This window comes from Aythya fuligula, chromosome 26 (genome assembly GCF_009819795.1).
Source record: "Aythya fuligula isolate bAytFul2 chromosome 26, bAytFul2.pri, whole genome shotgun sequence".
Classification (NCBI taxonomy): Eukaryota; Metazoa; Chordata; class Aves; order Anseriformes; family Anatidae; genus Aythya; species Aythya fuligula.
The window spans coordinates 950303-974059 of record NC_045584.1 but is presented as its reverse complement, the minus strand read 5'-3'; the positions used below and the strand labels follow the sequence as shown (position 1 = coordinate 974059).

General features: G+C 61.8%; 3 protein-coding genes across 6 annotated transcripts; all 3 read right to left on the bottom strand.

The window, feature by feature from the left end:
- Nucleotides 1-2975: 2975 nt before the first annotated feature.
- DIRAS1 (DIRAS family GTPase 1) lies at nt 2976-6352 on the bottom strand. Its single transcript, XM_032203890.1, has 2 exons — nt 6068-6352; nt 2976-4310 (listed from the first exon to the last, which is right to left on the bottom strand). The coding sequence occupies exon 2, from the start codon at nt 4284-4286 to the stop codon at nt 3690-3692; it is 597 nt and encodes a 198-aa protein (XP_032059781.1). The 5' UTR covers nt 4287-4310; nt 6068-6352; the 3' UTR covers nt 2976-3689.
- A 1837-nt stretch (nt 6353-8189) lies between these two features.
- Nucleotides 8190-14139, bottom strand: SLC39A3 (solute carrier family 39 member 3). Of its 3 annotated transcripts, none has more exons than XM_032203461.1 (4): nt 14108-14139; nt 13138-13215; nt 10968-11246; nt 8190-10386 (listed from the first exon to the last, which is right to left on the bottom strand). In XM_032203461.1, exons 3-4 carry the CDS (start codon nt 11172-11174, stop codon nt 9670-9672), a joined length of 924 nt encoding a protein of 307 aa, XP_032059352.1. In that variant the 5' UTR covers nt 11175-11246; nt 13138-13215; nt 14108-14139; the 3' UTR covers nt 8190-9669. The 3 variants fall into 3 exon arrangements, with proteins under 3 accessions (XP_032059352.1, XP_032059353.1, XP_032059351.1); XM_032203462.1 differs by lacking the exons at nt 13138-13215; nt 14108-14139 and adding exons at nt 11517-11665; nt 11784-11987; XM_032203460.1 differs by lacking the exons at nt 13138-13215; nt 14108-14139 and adding an exon at nt 11517-11987.
- Nucleotides 14140-15089: 950 nt separating this feature from the next.
- Nucleotides 15090-23651, bottom strand: SGTA (small glutamine rich tetratricopeptide repeat containing alpha). Of its 2 annotated transcripts, XM_032203805.1 has the most exons (12): nt 23594-23651; nt 23158-23294; nt 22079-22182; nt 21790-21874; nt 21094-21193; nt 19898-20002; nt 19571-19709; nt 18597-18659; nt 18133-18170; nt 17206-17295; nt 16841-16963; nt 15090-16516 (listed from the first exon to the last, which is right to left on the bottom strand). In XM_032203805.1, exons 2-11 carry the CDS (start codon nt 23255-23257, stop codon nt 16849-16851), a joined length of 939 nt encoding a protein of 312 aa, XP_032059696.1. In that variant the 5' UTR covers nt 23258-23294; nt 23594-23651; the 3' UTR covers nt 15090-16516; nt 16841-16848. The 2 variants fall into 2 exon arrangements, with proteins under 2 accessions (XP_032059696.1, XP_032059697.1); XM_032203806.1 differs by lacking the exon at nt 18597-18659.
- Nucleotides 23652-23757: the final 106 nt, after the last annotated feature.

Below are 23757 nucleotides of genomic sequence, written 5' to 3'. Positions count from 1 at the left end.
GAGCCAGCAGCCGCTGCCGCGCAACGCAGCTTGCTGGGCGGCCCCGCCGGGCGCGGGCAGGGCGGGGGGCGCCCGGCCACGCCTCCCCGCTGACGGGCAGCGCCGCCAGCCAATGGGAGAGGCGGGAATGGGGCGCGCGGGGAGGAGGAGGCGGGGCGAGGGGCAGGCAGCAGGGTAGGGTGAGGCGGCGGCGCGGGGAAGGGAGGGGGAGGGAGGGAGAGGGGAGGGGGGGGTTGGGGAGCGGCGGGGCGGGCGGCCAATGGGAGAGCAGGGCGGGGGGAAGGGGCGGGGTTATGTAAATGAGGGGGTTAATATTAGTGAGGGGGGGAGCGGGGGGGGAGGCAGCAGAGCCCCGGGTGTCCCCAAATCCTGGGGGTGAGCCCCAAAATCCCAGTGATACCCCCAAAATCCTGATGTTTTCCCCCAAATCCCAATGCCCCCCCCGATCCCAGTGCTGCCCCCCCCCCAAAATCCCAGTTCTGTCCCCTCCAATCCCAGTCCTGACCCCCAAAATCCCAGTCCTGACCCCCCCAGATTCCAACACTGCCCCCCCGATCCCAGTGATGCTCCCCCCAAAATCCCAGTGCCCCCCCCACAAAACCCCATTGCTGCCCCCCAAAATCCTGCTTCTGCCCCCCAAATCCCAGTGCCCCCCCCAAAGCCCATTGCGGCCCCCCCAAATCCCAGTCCTGCCCCCCAAAACCCCAACGCTGCCCCCCCAAAATCCCAGTGTCCCCCATAAAACCCCAGTGCCACGTCCCCAAATCCCAGTGCCGCCCCCCAAATCCCTGTGTCCCCCCCCCAGCCACCCAGTGTCCCCCCCCCCAGCACCGCAGGGCAGCCGGGCCCCCACCCTCGCCCCAACACAGGAGGGGTCCCACGGCCCCCCAGCAGCCACCCCCAGCCCCCAACCCCCCCCCCCCAGGGTTTTACAGCGGGGGGGGGACACGCGGAAAATCCCAGCGGGTGAATCAGCCGCAGGCGGCAGTCACGGGGCGCAGGAAGCCCCAATGACCCCCCCGGTGACCCCCCCACGGTGCCCTGAATCAGGGCTTTGGGGCCCCCGGGGGCGCACGGGGATGGGGGTCGCGTCCTTGGGGTGCACCAGTATGCACCAGTATGCACCAGTTACACCAGTATGCATCCATCCTGACCGCAGAAGCAGTGGTGCGGCCACTGGGCATTCCCAGCCCGGGGTTGGGGTTGCGGAGCCGTAATCCCGTTAGCGGGCAGAAGGCCGATTCCCCTAATCCCGTTTGCGCCCATATGGCTCCAGCCACACACCGGGGGGGGGCGGGGGGGCGCACGGGGCCCCGCTGTGACCCCCGGCCCCGCAGCTCTTTGTGGGGCTCGGAACCGAATTTATTTTTGGCTGCTCGTGGATCGGGGGTCAAGGGACCGCAGCAGCCCCCAATTCTGCCCGGTTTGTCCCCAAATCGCCTTTTGTCCCCGTTGTTTTGCCCCGGGGGTGCTGAGAGCTGGCGCAAGGCCATGGGCAGGGAGGGGGGCGCACGGTGCCGTGCCCCTGCTCCCCGAGCCCGTTTCCATCCCCGCAGTTCCCCCCACGGGGTTTTGGTGTCAGAGGAGGAAAAATTGAGCCAGAATGGGGTGGGGGGGGGCTGGTCCGGGCCCCTCTTTCTGCTTCCTTTTGGGGATGGAAACGGAACCGGGGGGGGGGAGAGGCTGGCACGGGGATGAGAGGCACGGGAACGGGGGCAGGGGGAGGACTTCCCAATTTTGTCCCCAGGCTGAAAACGCCGCAGAGCAGCTGCGGGTGCCGGGTGTGTTTGGGGATTTTTTTGACCCCCCCCATAAATATCTGTGAGCCTTCCAGCTGGGTCCGGGTCTCTGCCACCCCGGGGGTCCCAACGGGTGGGGACCAGCCCCGGGTGTCCTCACGTGCCCGTCCCGCTCACCTGCTGGGGACACGGGGACAGGAGAGGTTCCCATGGTTGGTGGCAGGGAGCTGTGACACCCATGGGTGCTGTGACACCCCCTGGGTGCCGTGCCTGTCCCCAGGGTGCTGATTGACCCCATGAACCTGTGAGCATCCTGGCAGAGCTGTGCCTGTCCCCATGGAGCCGTGACATCCCCATGGGGCCGTGCCACGTCTATGGGGCCGTGCCATCCCCACGGGGCTGTGCCATCCCTATGGGGCCACGACAACCCCATGGAGCCGTGACATCCCTATGGGGTCACGACATCCCCATGGGGTCATGCCATCCCCGCAGGGCCGTGCCACCCCCGTAGAGCCGTGCCCTTGCCGAGGCCCTTGCGTCCCGCGCGGCCCCGCTCCCCCCGGCCCCCCACCCGCACCCACGTGCCCACGCGGCCGCAGCGCCGGGGGAGCGAATGGTTGCCATGGCAACTGGCACGACGACGATGATGATGATGATGATGATGATGATGACGCAGGCCCCGTGCTCCCACCCCCTCCCCTCCCCTCCTCTCCCCACGGGGCCGCCAGCCCGCGCCGGCAACGGGGGGGGTGGGGGGCACCCACCGGCGGCCCCCGTGCGCGGGCACGCGGGTGCGCACGGCGAGCGCTCGTGCACGCACACGCACACACACACACACACACCCTAATCTCCCCTATTTTCCCCCCCAAAATGGCCCTGAGCCCCCCCCCCCCGGGTCCGGCCGCTCGGCGGGGAGGCAGGAGCGTTTCTCATCTCTTTATTGAAGGAAGACTATTTCTAGAATAAAGGCTACATCGTCGCGGCACCTTGTCCCCTGGTCGCTCGGCTCGCCTCCTAAAACGCCGGGGGAGCGGGGAGGGGGTGCAGCACGAGGGGGGGGGGGGGCACCCTGCTCTTGGCACCCCCGCGGCGTGGGGGCTGCGCGGCCCCGGGGCAGGGGGAGCGGGGCCGGAGCGAGGGGAGAACCCCAAAAAGGATGGGGGGGGCTGCTGGCGGCACGGGGGCCCCGCTCCGGCCGGGGGGGAACAAGCTGGGGGGCTATAGGGTGAGGGGGACAGCAGATGGGGGGTGCTGGGGATTTGGGGGGGGCTCTGCGGGAGCAGGGGGGACCCCGACCGCATTCACGGCCAGTGGGGGTGCTGGGGGGGGGGTCTGTGTCCGAGCTCGCCAGGATTGTGCTGGGTCAGGACCTCGGTCGGACCCGATGCTTTGTGCTTGGGCTGGCGGCTCCGGGCTGCTGGGGGGGGGGGGCCGGGGATGGGAATGGGGCTGGGGGCTCTGTGGGCAGCGGGGTGCAGCTGTGGGGGGCTCCTGCCCGGGGAAGAGCACAGCAAGAGGCATGGGGAGAGCCCGGGGGCAGTGTGACTGTCACCCGGGGGGTGACACCGCCACCCCTGCCTGGCGCCGTCCTTCCCATGCACGGGGCCTGAGGGGGGCTTGGGGGGCCGGGACCCTCTCTGTGGCCCCGGGCTCTGCTCCCGGTGGGGTCCCCGCGCGCCGTCCCCATCCCCGTGTCCCAGTGTCCGGTTGTGCTGCGGTGCGTGGACGCGTGCCCGGCCTCGTGTCCCCGTCCATGTCCCCATGGGTCCACGGCCCAGCCCCGCCATCGCCCCCCACCCTTGGGGCCGCCGACCTGCCACAGCCCCCCCCCAACACGGCCACGGCCACGGGGAGGGCGAGGGGACGGCCCCGCTGCGACGCCGCTGTCCGGCCGTGGGGGAGGGAAGGGAGGGGAGACCGGGAGGGGGGCGCGCGGGCCAGTCCGGGGCTCTACATGACGCTGCACTTCCCCTTGATTTTGTCTGTCCTCTTCTGCTTGCTGGAGCGCTTGCCGTCGATGGTGAGGCTGACGTTCCTCCTCTTCTCCAGGTTGAGCAGCTCCTGGAAGAGCTCCTTGACGTTGTAGTTCATCTTGGCCGAGGTCTCCATGAAGGCGCACTTCCACTCCTTGGCCACGGCCTCCCCCTCTCTGCTCTCCACCTCCCGCTGGGTCTCGTCGCACTTGTTGCCCACCAGCATGATGGGGATGCTCTCCACGCTGCCCTTGATCTGCACGATCTGCTGGTAGATGGGCTTCAGCTCCTCCAGGGACTGCTTGCTGGTGACGGAGAAGACCAGGATGAAGGCATGGCCCTTGGAGATGGAGAGGCGCTGCATGGCCGGGAACTGGTGGCTGCCCGTGGTGTCGGTGATCTGCAGGGTGCAGACGCTCTTGTCGCAGCTGATCACCTGGCGGTAGGTGTCCTCGATGGTGGGGATGTAGGTGTCCCGGAACGTCCCCTTGACGAAGCGCAGCACCAGCGAGCTCTTGCCCACGCCGCCGGCGCCGAACACCACCACCCGGTAGTCGTTGCTCTGCTCCGGCATCGTGCCCCGGAGAAGCTGCCGCCGCTGCAAGGAGAGGGCAGAGGCGCTCGTCACGGTGCCAGCGGGGGCTTCGGGATGGAAACCCCCAGCGCCAGCCTGGGGGTGCAACAGGGACACCCCCAAAACCCTCGCCAGCCCCCTGCTCTGACGGTGCTCTCATCCCGGATACAGCGAGGGGGGGTCCTGGGCCCCCCCCGGTGCCGAAACTCCCCCTGCCCTTGGGACGCCCTTGCCGGGCAGCGGGGCAGGATGGCGCTGGCCCGCCCGGGGTGCAGCAGCTCTGGCTATTTTTACCAGCCCCCCCGTGCCGCGGCCATATGGCCGAGCCGTGGCCACCAGCGCAGCAGCTGCGGCTGAGACTGACGGAGAGGAGGGGGGGGGGGGAGTCACGGCGGGCACCCCCGGCAGCGGGAGCGGTGCCGTGGGGCAGCCCCCGACCCGGCGAGGAGCCAGCGGTGCCCGCAGCCCCTCCGGCTCTGCCACGGCGCCGGATCTGCTGCGTAAGGAGGTGCCATTTCACGCACAGAGCTCGGCGCCTGCTGCGCTGCCCCGTGCCACCGCTCCCAGCCCGGGGACGGAGCGGGGCCGCAGGCACCGGGGCGGCGGTGACACCGGGGGACGGTGACACGCGGCCACGGGTGACACACGGCTGTGGGTTCATGGCCTGCCGGGTCCCCACGGGGTGTCCCTGTGCGTGCAGGAGCATCTTGGCTCCCCCGGCAGAGCGTGATGGTTTGGAGAGGTTAATGCTGCCGTGGGGCTGCGTTCCCAAAGGAGCCATCCCAAAGGCTGGCTTTTGGGATGGGAATGGGCTCCTGAGCAGGGCACCAGGTTTGGGTTTGGATGGCTGGGTTTGGGGTCAGGTCTGTCCCGCTCCCATGGGGTGCCCCAGCTCCCTCAGCCCCGTGTGCATCCAGGGGACCCCGCAGGCCCCAGCACGTCCCCAGGCACCCGGGCACGCACGTGGCCGGGGCAGGAGCCCATCGCCGTGGCCTGGGCACCGAGGAGCCCGTTCTGCTTTGGGTCCCGCAGCACGGGGCAGGAAAATGCCCCCACGGGCCCGGAGGTGTCGTGGGCACGCGGACACGGAGCAGAGGCCGTGGCTCAGCCGGTGCCTGGGGACACCAGAGCTCGGTCCTGCCGGTCCCACCTGCCCACGGCACGGCCAAAGATGCCCCCAGCCCCACTGCCACGGCGTGGGGCACCGGGGGGGGGGGGCAGGATGGGGCCTCTGCAGCACCCAGGGGTGCTCCTGGTCCCCGTGGCATCGCCTGGCCCCCGTCAGCCCCTCTCCCTGTGAACACAACACCCCAGCTCCTGGGGATGGGGCCTGATCCTGCCGGGGCTCTGCACCCCCTGCACCCCCCCACGCGTCCTCCAGCTCAGCGCCTCCCCCCCCCAAAGCGCCGGGGGAGATAAACAGAGGGTGGGGGGCTGGGGATGGGGGGGGGAGGAGAGGGACGGGGATGGAGGGGAGAGGGATGGGGAGGGAGGGGAGGGGGAAAGGGGAGGGAGGAGAGGAATAGGGATGGAGGGGAGAGGGATGAGGATGGAGGGGAGAGGGACGGGGATGGAGGAGCAGCAGCAGCAGGAGGATGCTGGAGGGGCAGGATGGGGCTGGAGGACGGGGACAGGGACGGGGATGGGGACAGGGACGGCTCCGGGTCCCCTCCCCGCTCCCGGCCGTGCCCTGCCCTTGCCGGGCCCCCCCCCCCCCCCACGCCGCCCCCCGGCCGTTTCCCGGTCCCCCCGCGGGGCGCATTGCGGTGCCGCCGCCTCACCGAGTCCTGCCCGGGATCCGCCCTTGGCTGCGGGCTGCGCGGCGGCCTCAGCGCATGGCCCGGCCCGGCCCGGTGCGGTCCCGGTGCGGCGGCTCCGCTTCGCCCGGTTCGGCTCGGATCGGCTCGGATCGGCCCGGGACGGCCCGGTCGGGTCCGGAGGGACCGGGAGCGGTGCGGTGGGGCCGGTTGGGGGGGGGGGGGCGGCTGTGCACGGCTCGGTTGGGCTCGGTTGGGCTCAGCACGGCTCGGCTCGGTTCAGCACGGCTCGGTGCGGTGCGGTGCGGCCGCCGCAGAGCCGATCCCGCCCCGCCGTCGGCCCCGCCCGCCGCGCCCGCCCCGCCGGACCCCCCGGGCTCAGCCCCGAACCGAGCGGGACCGGGACCGGGACGGGGGAACCGGGATGGGGACAGGGAGGGGGACTGGGAGCGGGGCAGGGACAAGGATTGGGATGGGGGGACAGGGATGGGGGCAGGGGGACAGCCGGGGATGGGGACGCATGGATAGGGATGGGGACGGATGGACGGGGACACACGGACAGGGATGGGGACAGATGGATAAGGATGGGGACACACGGACAGGGATGGGGACACACGGACAGCTGGGGATGGGGACGTGCCGACAGGGATGGGACACACGGACACGGATGGGGACAGGGACAGATGGACAGGGATAGGGACAGACGGACAGAGAGGGATGGGGACGCACCGACAGGGTTGGGACACACGGACAGGGGTGGGGACAGATGGACAGGGATGGGACAGACAGACAGGGATGGGACACAGACAGCTGGGGACACACGGACAGGGATGGGACACACGGACAGGGATGGGGACAGAGGGACACGGGGATGGACACGGACACACAGACAGGGACACCTGGATGGGGACAGGGGGACACCCAGGCACACACAGGGGGCTCTCAAAGCCCCCGGGGGCTGCAGGCCCCGCGTGGGGCCGGGGGCTGCTGGGTGGCACGGCCGGGCCTCGTGACTCCCCCTCCCTAACGAGCAGCGGCAATTAAAATCCGCAGCTGCTATTAATAGCTGCCGGAGGAGCAGCGTGGCCCCCACCACGGCACCCAGCGACACGCACCCCACCGTGAAACCCCCCCCCCCCAAAAGGCCACGAGCCCCGGCAGGGGGGACACCAGCCTCGTCCCGGGGGGCCGCCAGCCGCAGCCCCCCGTCCCCGACGAGCCGCCCCGCAGCGTTATGAGGTTGCTGGGTACTACTCGTTAGGGGAAATGAATGAGTTTCCTTGATCATTTTAGCTGCGGCTCCTCCTCCGTTCATTCACTCCCCAGCTCCCCGCGACGCCTGACGCAACGGGGGCTCTGCTGGCTGCTGCGGGGCGGCCGCGCACGCGCGGGGCTGAAAAGGGATGGGGGCTGCATTGGGGGGGCTGTTACCCTTCCCCGCTCCCCCCCAGGAGCTCGGAAACATCCCCGGGATGGGGAAGGGGCAGCCGGGTCTGATCCGGGCACCCCGAGGTGGTGGCGAGGCGCAGGGCTGGAAATAAAGAGGAGGCAGCAAGGTGGGGAGGGGCAGGGTGTTTATTGGGGGGCAGGGTGTTTATTGGGAGCACTTCGGGCTTTTTCCTCCTCCACAGGCAGGAGCCGACTGTCAGGGACACCCCCAGCCGTGTGGCCCCCCACCAGGCTGCTCCCACGCCCCATCGGGACAAAAAAAGGTGGAAAAACGGGGATCCAGCACAACCCCCCCACACCACACTGCTCACAGCCACCCCGCCGGCCATGGGGGGTGGTGGCGATGCTCTGAGAGACCCCTCCAGCCCCCCCAGCTGGGGGAAGGATCCTTCAAAGAGAGCAAATAGCTGAAAAAAAAAAAAAAAAAAAACACAAAATGACACGGGAGATGGAGGCAGAAAAACAGGAGCCAGCATCCCACCTGCCCGGGATGAGCAGCAGAAAGCAGCAGGTCCCGCACGTCCCCCCCCCACCCCGGGCTGCTGGGGGAGGTGAAATAACACCCCCAGGTTCACCACGTCCAAGCAAATTCCATTCTCGTCAGGCCCTGCTAATTTGTGTCATCGCAGGCCCAAAATAACCCTCTCCCTCTCCCTCTCCTTCTCCCTCTCCCTCTCCCTCTCCCTCCCCGCTCCAGGTTTTTCAAAGCAAGATGAATTGACTCGGGTTCGTTGCAGCAATTAAGGTGCCGATCCCCATCAGCTTCCAAATGCTGCAGCTGTGCCAAGAGCTGCTCCGGGGGGCTGGGTCGCAGCCTCCCCACTCCTTCTGGGTCGTGGCAGGGGCCGCGGTGCCTCCACGGAGCCTCCACGGTGCCGCGGCTCCGTCAGCGCCTCCTCGAGCTCTGCTGTGCCTGGGGGGAGCTGCGGCAGGAGCGACGGCCACGTCTTGTTAAAATGCATCTCCTGCCAAAGCAGCGAGGCCGGGGGGGGGGAGCAGAGGGGGCTCGCTCCTGCTGCCAGCCTCTGATCCGAGCTCATGGCCCAGGAGGGCGAACACGAGGGATCGCCGCGGGATGCGGGCACAACGAGAGCTCCCCGCGGACACACGCAGTCAGGTGGAGGCTGCTTTAATCAGCCCCGCGGCTCACAAAGCCCCCGGGGGAAGAGATTTCTCCTCTCCTCCTTTGAAAGCAGCAGCAGGACGCCCCCCACGACCTCACCCGGGCGCAGGAGCCCGCTGGAAGCCGGGGCTGAGGCCGGGGAGCAGCCCCGCAGCCGCTCAGTTCTCTGCAGGTGATTTAAACGTGAGCTGCTTGCCCTGAAATATTAACGCTGGGGGTTGCTGCTGCCCGTTTCTCACGCGCTAATGGATCCCAGGCTTCAGGTAGGGGTGTGAGGATCTCTCCGAGGATGCGTTAACGCGGCTGCAGGTTTTCTTCAGGGGACGCACGGCGCAGGGATGAGACGAGGAGAACGGAGCAGGGGATGGGGCAGGGCCCGGCCTCGTTCCTGCCGTTAATCACTCTGAGAAGGGAAAGCTCCCGGAGCCGTTTGTGGGTTAAAATGGAAGCTGGGCTCAGCGGGAGCTGTGGCAACAGTGCTCCCGAGCAGCCCCAGCAGGGATGTTATTTTTGGCAGCTATTACAACCAGGTTTTGCTCAAAATCTAAGCTAGCAGAAGCAGCTTAGCGCAGCTGTGCGAGCCGCGGTCCCACCTGCCTCTGCCTTCGTTTCGGTACCGGTTTCTCACCTCCTCAGAGCCTGGGTGGGAAGGAAGCCGAGGCTCGGCCCGAGTTTGTGTGAGGGGAGGGAGGGAGGGAGGGGGCGGCTGTGCAGGTCAACAGGAAACAACGTGCTGAGAGCTCTGGGGGCAGCCCCAAAACCAGCCTCGTGCTGCCTGTTCCCAGTCCTCTCTGCACCCGCACACCCGAGGGGCAGGGGCAGCGCCTCGTGACCCCTACGCTGGGACACTCCTCGTGGGTTTTTTTTTTCCTCTCCCTCTGAGCACAGAGGAGAAAACTCTCCTCCTTCGTGTCGGTGCCAAAACACCTCTTGGATTGGGGTGTTTGGCGTGGCTGCCAAGCTTCAGCGTCCCCCCTGGGCTGCCAGCAGGCTCCTCTCGGGGCCGGCCGCGAGGGGCAGGAGGATGAGGTTGGCTCCCCCACCGCTCCCGACCTCACCACTTGAAGAAGACCAGCCCGGCCAGCGCGGCGTAGCCCAGCGCCAGGAACAGGACCTTCAGCAGGCGGTCGTGCTTGTCCTCCAGCTCCTTGGCCAGGATCTCAAAGAAGGTGATGAAGAGGAAAGTTCCCCCCGCCACCCCTTGCAGCAGCAGCGAGGCCACGTTGCTGGCGGCGCTCTGGGTGCTCTCGATCCCCATCCCGATGCTGATGCCCAGGGGGATCATCAGGCTCACCGTCACGGCCATTTTCGCCGCGTCCTTCATGGGCAGCGAGGCTTTGGCCATGCTGATGCCCAGCGCCACGGCCACCAGCGTCTCGTGGATGGCGACGCCCAGGAACAAGCTCAGGACTTTGCCTCCTTCCTCCTGCAAGCCCAGGGCCAGGCCCTCGAAGATGGAGTGGGTGCACAAGGCAAAGGCCAGGCCCAGCAGCCGCAAGGGGCTGGAGCGGGACAGCTCCTGGGGGCTCAGGCCGTGGCCGTGCCGGCCGCGCCCGCGGGACGAGGCGATGAAGGGGCTCTCGTATTCCGAGTCGCTGCCCACATCCGAGCCGGCGTTGAAGGTCTCCAGGTCTATGAAGGAAGGTTTTTCCTTCTGGAAGGTCAAGACGAGCTGCTCCACGAAGACCGTGACGAAGAAGCCAACCATCATGATGGTCTCAGCCACCGGGTAGTCCGTGGTCACGTTCCCCTGCTTAAGAACTTCGTCGAGCTAGGACAAAGCACACAGCCCGCAGTGAAACAAACCTTTGGCTCCCTACAGGCACCCAGGGAGCCGTCGGGAAGCTCTCCCAGTTTCCTACAAAACCCCTTCTGGGAAGAAAGTGTCCAGCAGCAGATGAGAAGGGGGAAATCTGGGCTCCATAGCAATGAAATATTCCTGCTGTGCGCCCACAATGACACGAAACTCATCTGTGATGCCTCAATAGCCTGCATCCAGGCCTCAGTGTAAGGACCTGGGGAGCTCTTTGCCTTCCAGCAGGAGGTCAGGGGCTCTCTGGGTGTTTCAAACACTGGCTCGAGGGCAGGAGTTTGAGCCCAGCCCCCCCAGGTGATGCTCAGCCTCCTTCTGCATCACAAAAACTTTCCAAGCAGGCTCCATGGGAGCTGAACGGGAGGCAGGGGATGTTTTCCTTCATGACCTGAAACACCAGAGGTTCCTGAGGGGGCTTAATGGGTCCCTCTGGCTGGGGATGGCCCCTACCCCTCCTCTTCCCCAGGGGCAGGGTTCTGGCAGCCTCGCACAGAGCAGCGCGGGCTCCCCGCAGCTCCCCGGGGGCTGTCAGCAGTTACCTTGCCTCTGACGGCCGGCAGCAGGGCGTTGAAGCAGGTGGCCAGGAAGACCCCCCCTCCGAAGGAATTGCAGAGGGCGATGACCTTCCTGGAGCGATGAGCCTTCTCGTAATCTGCCTCGATGATCTTGACGGGGAGGAGGGAGCCGGCCAGCATGAGGACACAGATGCCCAGCAGGCACAGCACTTTGGCCACCACGATCTTCATGGCGCTGCCTGGGGGGGTGGCGGGGGGGCTGCAGCAGGCAAAGGGCGAGGGAGAGGTGCTCCTGGAGCAGAGCTGCGGGCAGGAGGGAAAGGAGAGGTTGCCCCGTGTCAGTGTTTGTTGGGGAGAGGAGCAGCTCGCATCCCAAACCCCGTGCCGGCCTCTGGACCTTAACTCTCCCCCCTCACAGCCCCGAGAGGGGAGGAGGCACAAAGCTCTGACACCACGGGGCAAAGGAACAGGCAGGGGAGAGAATTTAATGGCAGGAAACAGTGACTTGAAAAGCTGGTAGGAATCGTACTGCCGCAAAACTGGCACAGCCTCGCTCTCTTTAGAAACACCTACACAGCGCCAGGCACAAACTGCTCCATCTTGCCTCAAAATCCACCTGAGCCCAGCCAAAGGATGGAGGCTTTGATGTTAACCACGAGAAATGAACGTGGGCTTGAGCTGGTGGCTCTCCATTTCACTGAGAAATGAAATTAAAGGTCTCCCTTCAAACGAGAAGAGCAGATTTGGTCCTGAGCTACCATCACCATCCTGCCGGGGCGGGTCGCTGCCTCTGCAGGTGGCTGTTTGCTCCCTACCAGGAGCCAGAGGAATTTTGGTTACCGGTCGATGTGCAGCTCTCTAAAGGGAAAACCTGAGGAGAAATCACTGTGAGGGTTTCAAACCCACAGTGTGTGACCAAAGAGGCAGATGGTGAGAAAAACGCAAGGTCTGAGCTGCCTGGGTGACAAGTGGCTCGGTCAGAAGCATTTTTCCCTCCAGGTTAGGTGCAGCAGCAGTTAAACTCGTTTTCCTAGAGCCATTTAAAAAAAAAATAACGAAATTAAATCTATTTTTAAAGACGTGAGTGGGTCCCTCTGCTGATGCAAGGATGAGCAGCCGCAGAGCCAGCACCAGGGCTGAATCAACGCGTGGGGTCACCTCGCAGAGGGTGCCGGGCGGCCCCGAGGGCTGACGAGGTGCCAGGGCTAACGAACCACCAGGGCACGTCTGCAGCCACGCTGACGCTCGTCCCGGCGGTGGGCCAGGGGAATAATTGGATACCTGGCCACTGGAGCAGCAAATTAACTTGGATACAAAAAGTTCCTGAGGCCGAAGCCTCCCTCGAGGGCTGGCAGCGTTGATCGCTATCAGCGGCTCCACGCAGCGACCTGCACAAACGGGGATCTCATGGCGAGGGGCGTCGGGACTGAGTGGCCCCACGCTTGGTGAGGGAGTTTGAGGAGCTGAAGGCGTCTTTCTGAGTTTTCTGCTCAAGCAGGGGCGAGCAGAGAGGTCACAGCAGCCTGTCTGGCTCTGGCAGGCTCGGATCTCAGCTGGGAGGCCACGGAAAGCGACGTTCAGCACAAAACCCAGCTCGGGTGATGCTGCTCGACTCGCTCCCGTTGAACCAGGCAGACAAGTGGGGTCTGAGCGAGCCCTGAGCCTAAAATCGTGGCTCACACCGACAGGGCTCACACAGCAGGCAGCCCACAGCTGTAGCCATCACTGCTGCCAATGAGCGGGGTCCCTCCGAGGCTTTGGCATGACACTGACCCAGCTCATGAGCTGCGCTGCCCTCCTGAAGCACACAGAACCACCAGGAAGTCACCTCGCAGCTGACAGCGTGGCGTTAGGCCCTCTCAAACGAAATCCCTCCAAAATAACCCCTTGTGGGGTCCCGGAGCAGAAGGGAATTTGTTTGCTGGGTGCTGAGGCACCGCATGTGGCCGGTATGTGACGTACGCACTCAGCTCCCAGGACAGGGACAACTGGAGACATCACTGGAGGCAAAAAACTTCCTTTTTCCACAATTCTCACCTCCTCTGGAGGAAGCTCAGTAAACTCTTAACTTTTTTCTTTTTTTGTTTTTTTTTTTTCCTAGCCCAGCAAAGCCCCCAGCAGAGCCTGGAGCTCCTCAGGTGCCCCGCGACCTGCGGAGGAAAGCAGCTTAAGCCACAAGCTGCACCAGGAATACCTCGAGCTCCTTCCCGACGCCTCGACGTGCAGCAGGCGCTGCCTCGAACGCCCGGACGACCTCGGCAGCCTGAAAATTCTGTAAAAAAAAAATAAAAAAATAAATAATTAATTCAGCACCGCTGGGCTCGCCGCCCCACCCCGAAACGCTCAAGTGCTACGTGAAGCAGGAGTCTGGGGCAGAAAGCAAAGATTTCCTTGGGTGTGAGGCTTAAAATCCCAGCGGGGTGCCCCTGGATCCCCCCCAGAAGCCCCCACTGAGCCCCCCCAGCCCGCTGAGAGCACGCAGGGGACACTGAGGGGGGGTTTTGGGGAGGGGGCTTGTCCCAGGACGCAGCACGGGCTGCTGAGATGCCCCAAAGGAGCGGCCCCAACCCCGTGCAGACCCCAAACCCTGCCCCCCCCAGGAGCAGCTCCCAGTTACCCCAGTGACTCACCCCTGACAGTCCCAGTTACCCCAGGAACACCCCCTGGCCCCCAGTTACCCCCCCGACCGCCCCAGTTACCCCAGTGACTCACCCCTGACCACCCCAGTTACCCCACCTACCCACCCACCAGCCCCAGTTGCCCCAGTTAACCCCTCCTGACCGTCCCATTTGTCCCAGTTCCCCCTCCTCAACCACTCCAGTTCCCCCAGTAACAGCCCCTGGTCCCCAGTTACCCCCTCTACCGTCCCAGTTACCCCAGTTCCCTTCCCGTCTGCCCCAGTTACCCCAGTGACGGACCCCGGGCCCCCAGTTCCCCCCCCAACCGCCCCAGTTCTCCCAGTTATCCCCCCCGGCCGTCCCAGTTCCCCCCCCAACCGCCCCAGTTACCCCAGTTCCCTTCCCGCCTGCCCCAGTTACCCCAGTAACGGACCCCGGGCCCCCAGTTCCCCCCCAGTTCCCCCCCCGCCCCCAGCAGCCCCTCCCCCCGCCGTTACCCCGGCAACCGCCCCCCCCCCCCCCGCTCCGCGTTGCCCCCCCACTCACGCTCCGGCTCCCGCTCGCGCCCCGTCCAAGCGGCCCCCGCACAGCGCCCGCCCCCGCTCGCGCCCTCCGCCCTCCTATTGGCTGCGAGGGGGCAGCGCGGCTGTTGATTGGTCGCGGGGGCTGCCCGTCAGCCCGCCCACGCCCTGAGACGGGCACGCTGCCAGAGCCCCCGGGTGCGGCGCGGAACGGAGCCCGGCTGGAAACGGGGACGGAGACCGAGGGTTCCGGGGTGGCGCCGGGCCCGCAGCGCTGTCCGGGGCCGCCGGTGCTGACGGGGCCGGGCCCGAACCGGGACCGGCACCGGGACCGGCACCGGGGGGGCCTCGGCTTCCAGCAGGGCTCGGGCTGGGTTTGGTTAAAGAACCGCGGAAATCCCTTCATTAAATCCCGGTGCTAAACACAGGGCGCAAGGGGCTGCAGGGTGAGGGGAAATGGGCTAAAAAAATTAAAAAAACAGGTTTTTGGGGATCCTAATAGCATTTTTTTTACACGGAGGTGTAGAAAAAACACGAAGAGAGGTGAAGGAAGAGCTACAAGGACAACAGGGCAAACAGCGTAAGGAGTGAGGGTGAGCAGCCCTGAGGAGATGCAAAAAATAAGGGAAAAAAATCATCCAAGTTTCATTATTTTGGATGATTCACATTTTTTTTCTTTCCACCCCGTCCTACAGCCCTAGAACTTCTCCTTTTGCTTGGTCCCAACAATGGGTTGGCACGTAAAGGGCAGAGGGGGAAAGACGCAGTTCATAAACACCTCGTGTGCCGTGCCTCAATACAGGTGCATGAAGCACGGCGCTGAATTTTCAGCAAGAAAGGAGCCAAAAAAAATGGCAAAGGTGGAAAAAACTCACCCAGGCAGTGCCTCGCAGCCCTCAGGACACCGAGGAAGCTCTGACCCCACACAAACCTACACAGGAGGCAGCCCTGGAATGAGCCCGGCCCCAGGTCTGGCTTCAGGCACGGGGGGCAAGAGGGAGCAGGAGGCGAGTGTCCAAATCTTTTATTCTTCACACGTTACATTAACCACGGAGTTATGGAGCATTTACAAATCATTCTTTTCTTGATATTAATCGTCAGCTACACCTGCTCCCCCACTCCACCAAGTGGCTCTCCCCCAAGGGGCGTTCTCCACCTCACGCCCTCCTCCCAGCTGGACGCTTCCTGAGGCCAGGAGCGCGCCTTCCCCCCCCCAGGATCGAGCGAGGAACCCTAAAACCATTCTGAGGTCGATGCAAAACCCCCCCAGCCTCAACTAGTGACTTCTGGGGGAACTTCCCAGAGTCTCCCGCGTGCCCTGGGAGTGACACAGGGGAATTCCCCAGGGTGGAAGGCTGCGGGTCGCTCCCGTCAGCCTCCAGAGCGCTTCCCCTCGTACCCCCCCCCGTGATTTTTGGGGCAGAACCTCTCTTTGCCAGGCCCCCCGCGTGGAACCAGCAGCCGCTCAGCACCGTGCTGTCCCAGGAGCGTTTTTCTTCTTCCTTCTGCTCTCTACTCACGCGCCCTCTATTCCTACCACCAGCACAGTCGACCAGGTTGATTACTGACATGCAGAAAAGACAAATTAAAAAGCAGAAGAGAAACCTCTTGAAACACCGAGAACATTATACCTCATCTTTCTGACTGTCCACCCGACTAGTTCACAGATTGGATCATTCCGACGACATAGCCATAATTACTAAACACTAGACAAGTTTTGCCAGGCCTGGGGAGGAGCCCCCAGAAGCGTGTCTGGAAACGCTCGCCCTAAGCAGTCCCAACCCCCCCCCCCCCCCCCGACACATTTACACGAACCGTGGAGAGGCGACGGCCGAAGCCCACCTCTGAGCAACCCTGGCGATGCTGCTACGGACCCGACTGAGGAACGCAGCGAATGTCATCAACAGAAAAACCCTGCTCCTGGAGACCCCGAGATCCAGAGGTCTCCGGAGCGTTCGGACGCCGCCAGCTCGGGACTGGCGCGAAGGTGACGGGGAGCAGGACGGGGAGGGCCTGGAACACTTCTTTGAAGTGGCACGTGGGCAGGAGAGTGAAGAGATCCTGTAGTGAAGAGCACGTCGTTCTTCAAAAACGGGTTAAAAAATTCCCATGTAGCAAAGAACGTAGAAATGTATCAGTGTAGGTAATTCTCCGAGTCTCTTTAGAAAGGCTGTTGATGCTGGTTTGTGTTCAGCTGGCTGGGTCTTCCAGAAGAAAAAACTAATGGAAAGGCTGAGGGGGAGGAGCAGGGACGAAGACTAGGGAAAGAAAGCGTGAATCTGTCTTTAACATGCAGGTCATATAAAGTATTTTGTGTTTTTTTCTTTTTTTCTTTTTTTTTTTTCCCCCTCTTGGACACTTCCGACTCAAGAAATGGCAACACGCACATGGCTTCCAGTTTTTAAAGCAAAGAACAAAGTTCCCACGGACTGCGCTGCAGAGACAGGGAGACAAGACATGGGCAAATTCAATTTTCAGGAAAAATAAAGCGCCCCTTTAATGACCGTGAATGCTAAGTACCGAAACCCATTTGTCAGTCACACGATGCATGAGGGGAGCTCTTATCACTCCCCAGGGCTAAGCCTTGTGCCTCTGAGGCACGGCACCAGCTCTTACTGATGCAGAGACCCCAGTCTATACAGAGAGAGCCACCAAACTGCTAATTTAGGCACGAGATTTTGCAGCAAAATATTGAAATCCTCCCTGCTAAGCCAGCCAGGGTGCAGCGGCACTCCTGGCTGCAACCTCACCGCCTCACCTGGCTGCTCATTCCTGCTGATCTTCGTTACTGGCACTTGGAGTTCGACTCCTGATCTGGCTCCGTAGCTGCTCTATTAGCTCGGGGTTCTGCTGCTGCATCTGCTGCGCGAACTGCTGGCCCCTGCAGGAGAAGAAGCAGCGCTTGTGGCGGTGCTGTCACACGCCGACACGGCCTGCTGCGAGGGAACGCGTCCCAGCCGCCTGTCAGAGCTCGGCTCCAACAAGCAGCTCGTGTTACCAAGAGGCAGGGCTTCACCCAGCGTTTAAACGCTCCCCAGCTGTTAACTGAAGCTTTCGTTTTGGTCAGAAAACCCCAAAAATCAGGTTATTAATTTCCTGGGAAGGACCCGGCTCCCTACTCACGCTTGGATGAGGCTGGCGAGATCATTCGTGGAGGGGCTGGTGCCCGCTGCTCCCATGGGGTTGTGGCCACCAGAAATCATCCCAGACATGCTGCGGAAACAAGGGGCAACGCTCAGAAAACGAAACAAAACACAGAAATCGGTTGTTTTACGCGAGGAAGGGAACGTCAGCCTAACAGGAACACCTTCCCACACTGATGATGGAGCTATCTGTGAGGGAATCTCCTGCCACAACTTTTTATTCATTAACTGCAGCAGAGCAACCGCAGCATTGACCCAAACAATACACAGAAATATTTCTAACCGTGTCAGCTAATGTATGCCCAGATATCCCCCCTCTTTGTGCAAGCCCTGTGCTGTCTGATTACAACACCCAGGGAAATCTGCTTGCTCTGAACCTCAGCTGGTAACAGCAGTGGAAGGAGCAGAACCAAATGGAAAGGGCAGCAGACACAGCCCTTCAACCAGGCGGTCCCTAACAGCAACCAAAGGAAAATCTCCTCAGGTCTCTAACTCACTGCCTGCCTGTGCTCTGAAAGCACGGCCAAGTGAGGCATGAACCTCGTGAATTTTAAGGATTTGTATTGTGTAAGCACCTGACAAACATTGTGAATTGATCCTGACGGCTCTGTAGCACAAAGGATGGAAATCTTCTCCTCCCAAACGAGATGGAGATGTGAAATCCTGTCCCCACACCACATAAATACTGAGCCGAGCCAAACTGACTCCAGTTTCCCAAAGGCAATTCCACGATCTATCTTTTTTCCCTTTGAGGCTCCTCTTCAGCAAGGCCAGAGCTCTCAAAACACGTGTTGGCTGGGGAGATCAGGCTGCCCCGAGGCTGCCCTGCACGCTTCTGGTACCCGCTCCCTCCCACCCGAGCTTCAAAGAGTGACTCAGAGGAAACAGAAGACGGGATCAAACTTACAGCTGTTGTACTTGTGGGTTGTTCATTAGGTTAGATGCCTATTTAAAGAGGGGGAAAAAAAAAGGACACCCTATTTAGTCAGAAATGCCTGGGTAAATATGCAGATGTTGTGCCATTCAACTAGGAACAAAGTGAAGACAGAAATACTTGGAAACAGATCAATAGGACAAAAATAGCCAAGAGAAGCACAGCACCACACACACGACAAGGCTGGTAATGCAGAACAGGCACCCTTCCCACAGCCAGCACACAAAGCCTGTGAATAAGTCACTGGCTCTTTGTTTGACTCCAGTGAAAGACACAAGCACGGCCTCCTCGCAGCGACACCCAAGCGAAGAAACGGAACGAAAACAAATCTGCTACCGAGACACAGGAACTCCCCGAGCCCTGTCCCGAGACATTTCACCCTGAACAGAGAACTGCACGGCCCAGACGCAGCCTGGCTGCGACCTGTCCAGATTTACCATGCTCATGAAGCCGGGGTTGTTCAGCAAGCCAGCTAAATCAAATCCTCCGGGACCTCCGGTCTGTAAGAAGAAAGACACCACACACAGGTGATGACATCCTCCCGCCCTCTGATGCAACAAACAGCACGGTGAAACGAACGTTACTTCAATTCTTCAGCGTTATCAGCACCTGGGCCTTAAACCACAGCTAAGGGCAAAGGCTGGGGGTGAGGCTCGCTAAGGGAGGCAGGGGACACGTGCTGGTGGCAGCAGTAACGGCACCGCATGATTTACCGAGCGCCGCTCTCACCAGCTGAGGCATGCCAGGGCTGGGCTGCTCGACCCCATCACGCCTGCCAAGCTAAACACATCCACTCGGTCACCTTTGGGCTGGAGAAGTCTTTAGAAGACCGAAAGCCCCTTCAAAACGGGGAATTAACACGGTCCTGAGCCTGTCAGCAGGGCGGTTGCTGGCTTTGTGACGAGAAAACCGCCAGGATTCTTTTCATATGAACAAAATGAAACAAAGCAAAGCAAAACAAACAAACAAAAGCCAACAAAACAAAAAAAAATTGTGGAAGGGAAAAAAAAAAAAAGAGAAAAACTAAAAAGTCCTTTTGGTATTGCTAACAGGTCACTAGAAAAAAAAAATCTGGATTTTAGGAGCAGTGGCTTTAATTAAGGAAGGTGCTTAAGGCAAAAAATGCTGCTTGCAAACGCTCCTTCTAATCAGTCTCATTTCCCAGCTCTCTTAAACAAGCCCAAGGTGACTGTGCTCGAGCAGAGCAGTTTCTCTCTCTGGATTTTAGTGGAAATGTTCACGGCAGCGCTCATTAACCATCTCCCTTCTGCCCGCATGCAAGATTTGTATTCTAAACACAACCCAGATCATCAAGCCTCTGCCAGACAGCGCCTGCTAGCACTTGGAGTAGCATAAGGCAGAAATCTTCTCATCTTACCCACATACAGCAAGTGTTAGCCTCGGGACTTACTGGACTTGGAGTCTCCTTCATTTTCTGTTCGGCTATTTTAAGGTTTGATTTGTATGTGTCGTTGTCTGGATCGAGCTCTAGGGCCTTTTTGTAGTAAACAACAGCTTCTGTGTGTTTATTCAAACTGGAGAGGGCCAAGCTGTCGAAGTGGAAACAGAAGACAACGTTTCAGAGGTAGATAAGCACTCGCAGACTTCCTCCACCCCCCGCCGAGGTGAAGCCCTAGGTGTTTGTGCACGGCGTTCCAGGGCAGAGCACCGCTGATGGTATCGGTGCCACCAGGCACTCCGAGATTAGAATTCTGGCACCAGAAGCTCCCTCACTTACCCCATCCTGCCATACGCCTTGCTGTAGTTTGGATCGATGCCTATGGCTCGTTCACAGTCTCGGACTGCTCCGGCATAATTTCCTAATTTACTGTACGCAGCAGCTCTGGAGGGAATGGAGAAAGATGTGCAGAAAAGACTTAGCAGCTCAAAAACGTTGATCAAGGTCACCCCCGTTCCCTCTCCGTGCTGTCCTGCGGCACAGGCAAAGTCAAGAGTAAAGTTGACATAAATCCAGGCCGTGTCTACGTGAGCAGGGTGTTACCCAAACACCCAGCTCTGTGCTCTGCTCCTACTGCAAATAAATCCAGGATTTCTCCTCCTCGCGGCCTTTCCAAGAGGAGGCAGGGACGTATCCCACTCGCTAGCTCACACCAAGCCCTCAGCTTCCCTAATGCCTCGATTTCTTAGCCACAACGACCGTTTCATCCATTTTCTGTCAATCTCCACATAAAATTTCTAAAATTAATTCTCCTCTTACCCAGCTCCCTCAAGCCCCAGTCTTACACCTCTTACTGGCACCAGGACACCCGCCCAGCACCTTGCTGGATGACCCTCAGGCAGCTAAAATGAGCCAAGAAGTAACTCACCACCTCGCGTGCACACAGGTTACTCGTGGAGCCTGCGCTCACGATAAGCAGGTAACTAAAACCTTGGCTCCCTGCTCTGCTCAAGCAGATAACTAAATCAAACCCTGACTCAAAGGCGTTTTAACTCACTTGTTTTTCCACCAGCTTGCACGTACTTCTGCTTAGCACACCCCTGAAGATTAGGAAGGTCACCTGCAGGCTCATTTTGCACACACACAGCTCTCAACACGTATAAAATTCTCAAGACCGAGCCTTCAACTCGTCTCACTTCACTCTTTTGTTTATTATCGACCCAGCCTCCCAAACCTGGGCCCTTTGTCTTCCTTAAGGAGTTAATTGCATGAAAGCAGACAGTATTTCTTGGCATCCTTGTATCTCCTTGAATGCCTGACAGAGTTTGTTTCCACACCCACGTCCTATCTAGAGATGCCAGGGCACAGAGCTGGCAAGAGGCACAGGGAAGTGTGTCACCGAGCTTGGAAAGAAAATAAATCACCAAGAGCAGGGAACAGAACAAGCAGAACGTGGGATTTCGACCGAGCAAGAGCCCTGGGTAAGAAGAAAGGAGCAAAACCACAGGGGTACGGGGCTGGAGGCAGAGCAGTACCTGTTGCAGAAGTACACCGCGTTGGATGGATTCAGCTCGATCGCTTTCCCATAGAACGACACCGCAGCTTCGAAGTTTTCTGCCTTCATTTGTTCGTTTCCTAAAGGGATGGAGAAAAGGCTCGTCAGCAAGGTAAAAGTGGGGACAGACGAAAGCAACAGGCCTGGATCTCCGTTCTACTTGAGAAAATAACGCGAGGGAAGCCAGGAGCTTGCGCCCCTTCCTGATCAAACTGCGTGTGAGTGTGAGGCAGGGGGTCTGCGTCCCGTAGCGCCCCCTCAGAAGGGATCCTGCGAGCTCCTCTGAGCATCTCCAGCTGCTCTCCCACCTACGAGGCCTCCCCAAAACCCCACGTACTCGGCTCAGAGGAATTTCTCTGCTGCACTTCTCTATTCTCACTCTTACGGGGCAGAGGAAAGGCAACAGGCGGGGACCTCAGCGGGGAAGATGCCACGTTCTGCCCAGCACAGCCTCCCAGCTGAAGGAGCTGCTGACCCAGCTCCCTGCCCAGGTTCTGTGGCAGCTGAATTGCACCAAACCTGCACCCGCGAGGAGGAACGAGCAGGAACAAAGGGCTCCAGCCCCTCTGCCTGCTTCCCGCTCCGTGTGTGCCCGTGGGGCAGAGCGAATGAAGCCTTCCTCCCCTCCCCACCCTCCTTTACACCTCCTCACGCCCGGCTCCAGAGGAGGCTCTACCTTCAGTCTTGAGTCTCTCGGCTTCGGCTACGTCATCTTCAGAGGGGGTGATGGGCTCCGAGTTCGTTCTGGTGTGCTCAGGCTCCTTGCAAGGGAAAGGAGAGCGCTGTGCCGAGAGGACTCCCCCCACGGAGCAGAACCCAGCCTCCCCCTCCCCGAACTCATCAGGCCCACAACATTTCCCTCCCACACACCTCCGAGGGGGCAGCAGCACCGTGGAAATCAGGCACAGCTCACCCCTGGGGCTGCCTGGATTGAACATCAGCGCGTGTTCGGGGGATTTGCTCACCTTTCCTACAGCAGCTTCAAATATTTCAGGAAGAGTCTGGGACACAGCCAGGTCTTGGTCATCCAGGGAGACCCCAAAAGCTGTCTCCAGGCACTGGATCGCCACTGGATATGAAAAGACAGCTCATTAGCTCTCCCTGTTCTGTCTATTCAGCCCTTTTGCAAAGCACCTGATTTTTTTACAGTTGAAAATACCAGGAAAACCCTGGAAGGAAGCTCCTGGAAGGCATCAGCCACGACTCCCATCCCCTCAGCACCTTCAGAGGAGGTGTTGGGGTGGAAGTTAACAGAGCCAGGGCTTCGCTAGCGCTCCTGAAGCTGCCCCCAGCTCCTGCCCCCCAGCTCCTTCCCCTACCAGGACAGGAATCCATTCCCAGCCCGGACAGGGGAACCCAGCAGCGGAGCAGGGCCCTTGGGCCATACTTTAAGGTCTGAGAGCACCAGGAATAAACCCCTGCCAGCCAACACCCTCGTCCTGCCCTGTCTCCATCCCTGCCTCGCCCAGGAATGCGCCCAGCACTTTCTGTGGACGTGCCCGTGCTCTCTGTGCCGGGGGTGAATGTAAAGGCCAAAGACTGAAGCATAAGCTCCTTAAGGAGAGCTCTTAGGGTCAGTGCCCTCTCGTTACCAGTGAAGGAGGCCCTCTGAAAAACGCCTGTGTAAATTCTGGCTGTGGAGGGGAAAAGCATTTTCTAGCAGAACTGGAAAGCCCTCTGCGAGTACAAGACGCCTCCTGACAGCCCCAGAGTCCTTATTTTACACCACGCTGTGAGGCTCCTGACCAGGCCTCATTTAAGACTAAACTTTTTAGGTCTCAAAGCAGGGCTCAGGGAGGCTTTTGATCCCAGGTGCATTCCTTCCTCCAGCTGATCTTTCAAAGGTGGTGACGAGACGAGGAAGCAGCACCCCCAGTGCCCTGGCTACCTCCCCACAGAGAAAAACTCCTTCCAAACCCGGAGCGAGCCGCGACACCGGGGGCAGGACGGGGCAGGGGGCAGCGACCAGAGGGGGCAGGGGGCAGGCACCGAGCCCCCGATTTCCCCGGCTGCCAGCCCCGGGTGGGGGCACCCCCCCACCGACCTTCCAGGCTCTCCTGCGCGTCGGGGCTCATCCCGCCGCCCCGCAGCTGCTCGTGCAGGAACCGGACGATGGCGTAGGCCAGGCGCTTCTGCTCCGCCATCCCGGGGGGCGCTCGGTGCCTCCTCGCGGCTCTCACCCTGCGGGGAACGGAGCTGCGTGAGGCCTCCCCCCTACCCCCAGCCCCCCCCCCACCCTCCCGGGCCCACCAGGCCGCGGCCGGTCCCGGGAGAGGCCAAGGCAGCGCTAACGGCGCGGCCGCCGCCCCCTTCCCACCCCGGGGCGGCCTAAAGGGACCGGGGAGCGAGCCCACACCGGCCCCGGGGCCCTCTTGAGGCCTAGGCCGGGGCCTCCCCGCCCCGTAGCGGCCCGGCCGCGGGGCTGGGCCCGGTCCCAGTGCCGGTGGGGGAGGCCCCGGCCCCGCCCCTCCCCCACTCACCGGCCCCGCGCCGCTCGCCTCAGCCAGGGCGGGCGCAGCACTGCGCATGCGCCGCCCCCGCCCCCTCCCCTCCTCTCCCGCCGCCGAGGGCGCTGCGCATGCGCGGTGCGCGCGGCACCGGGGAGGGGGGACGGGCTGGAGGCCGGAAGTGCGGGCGCCGCTCT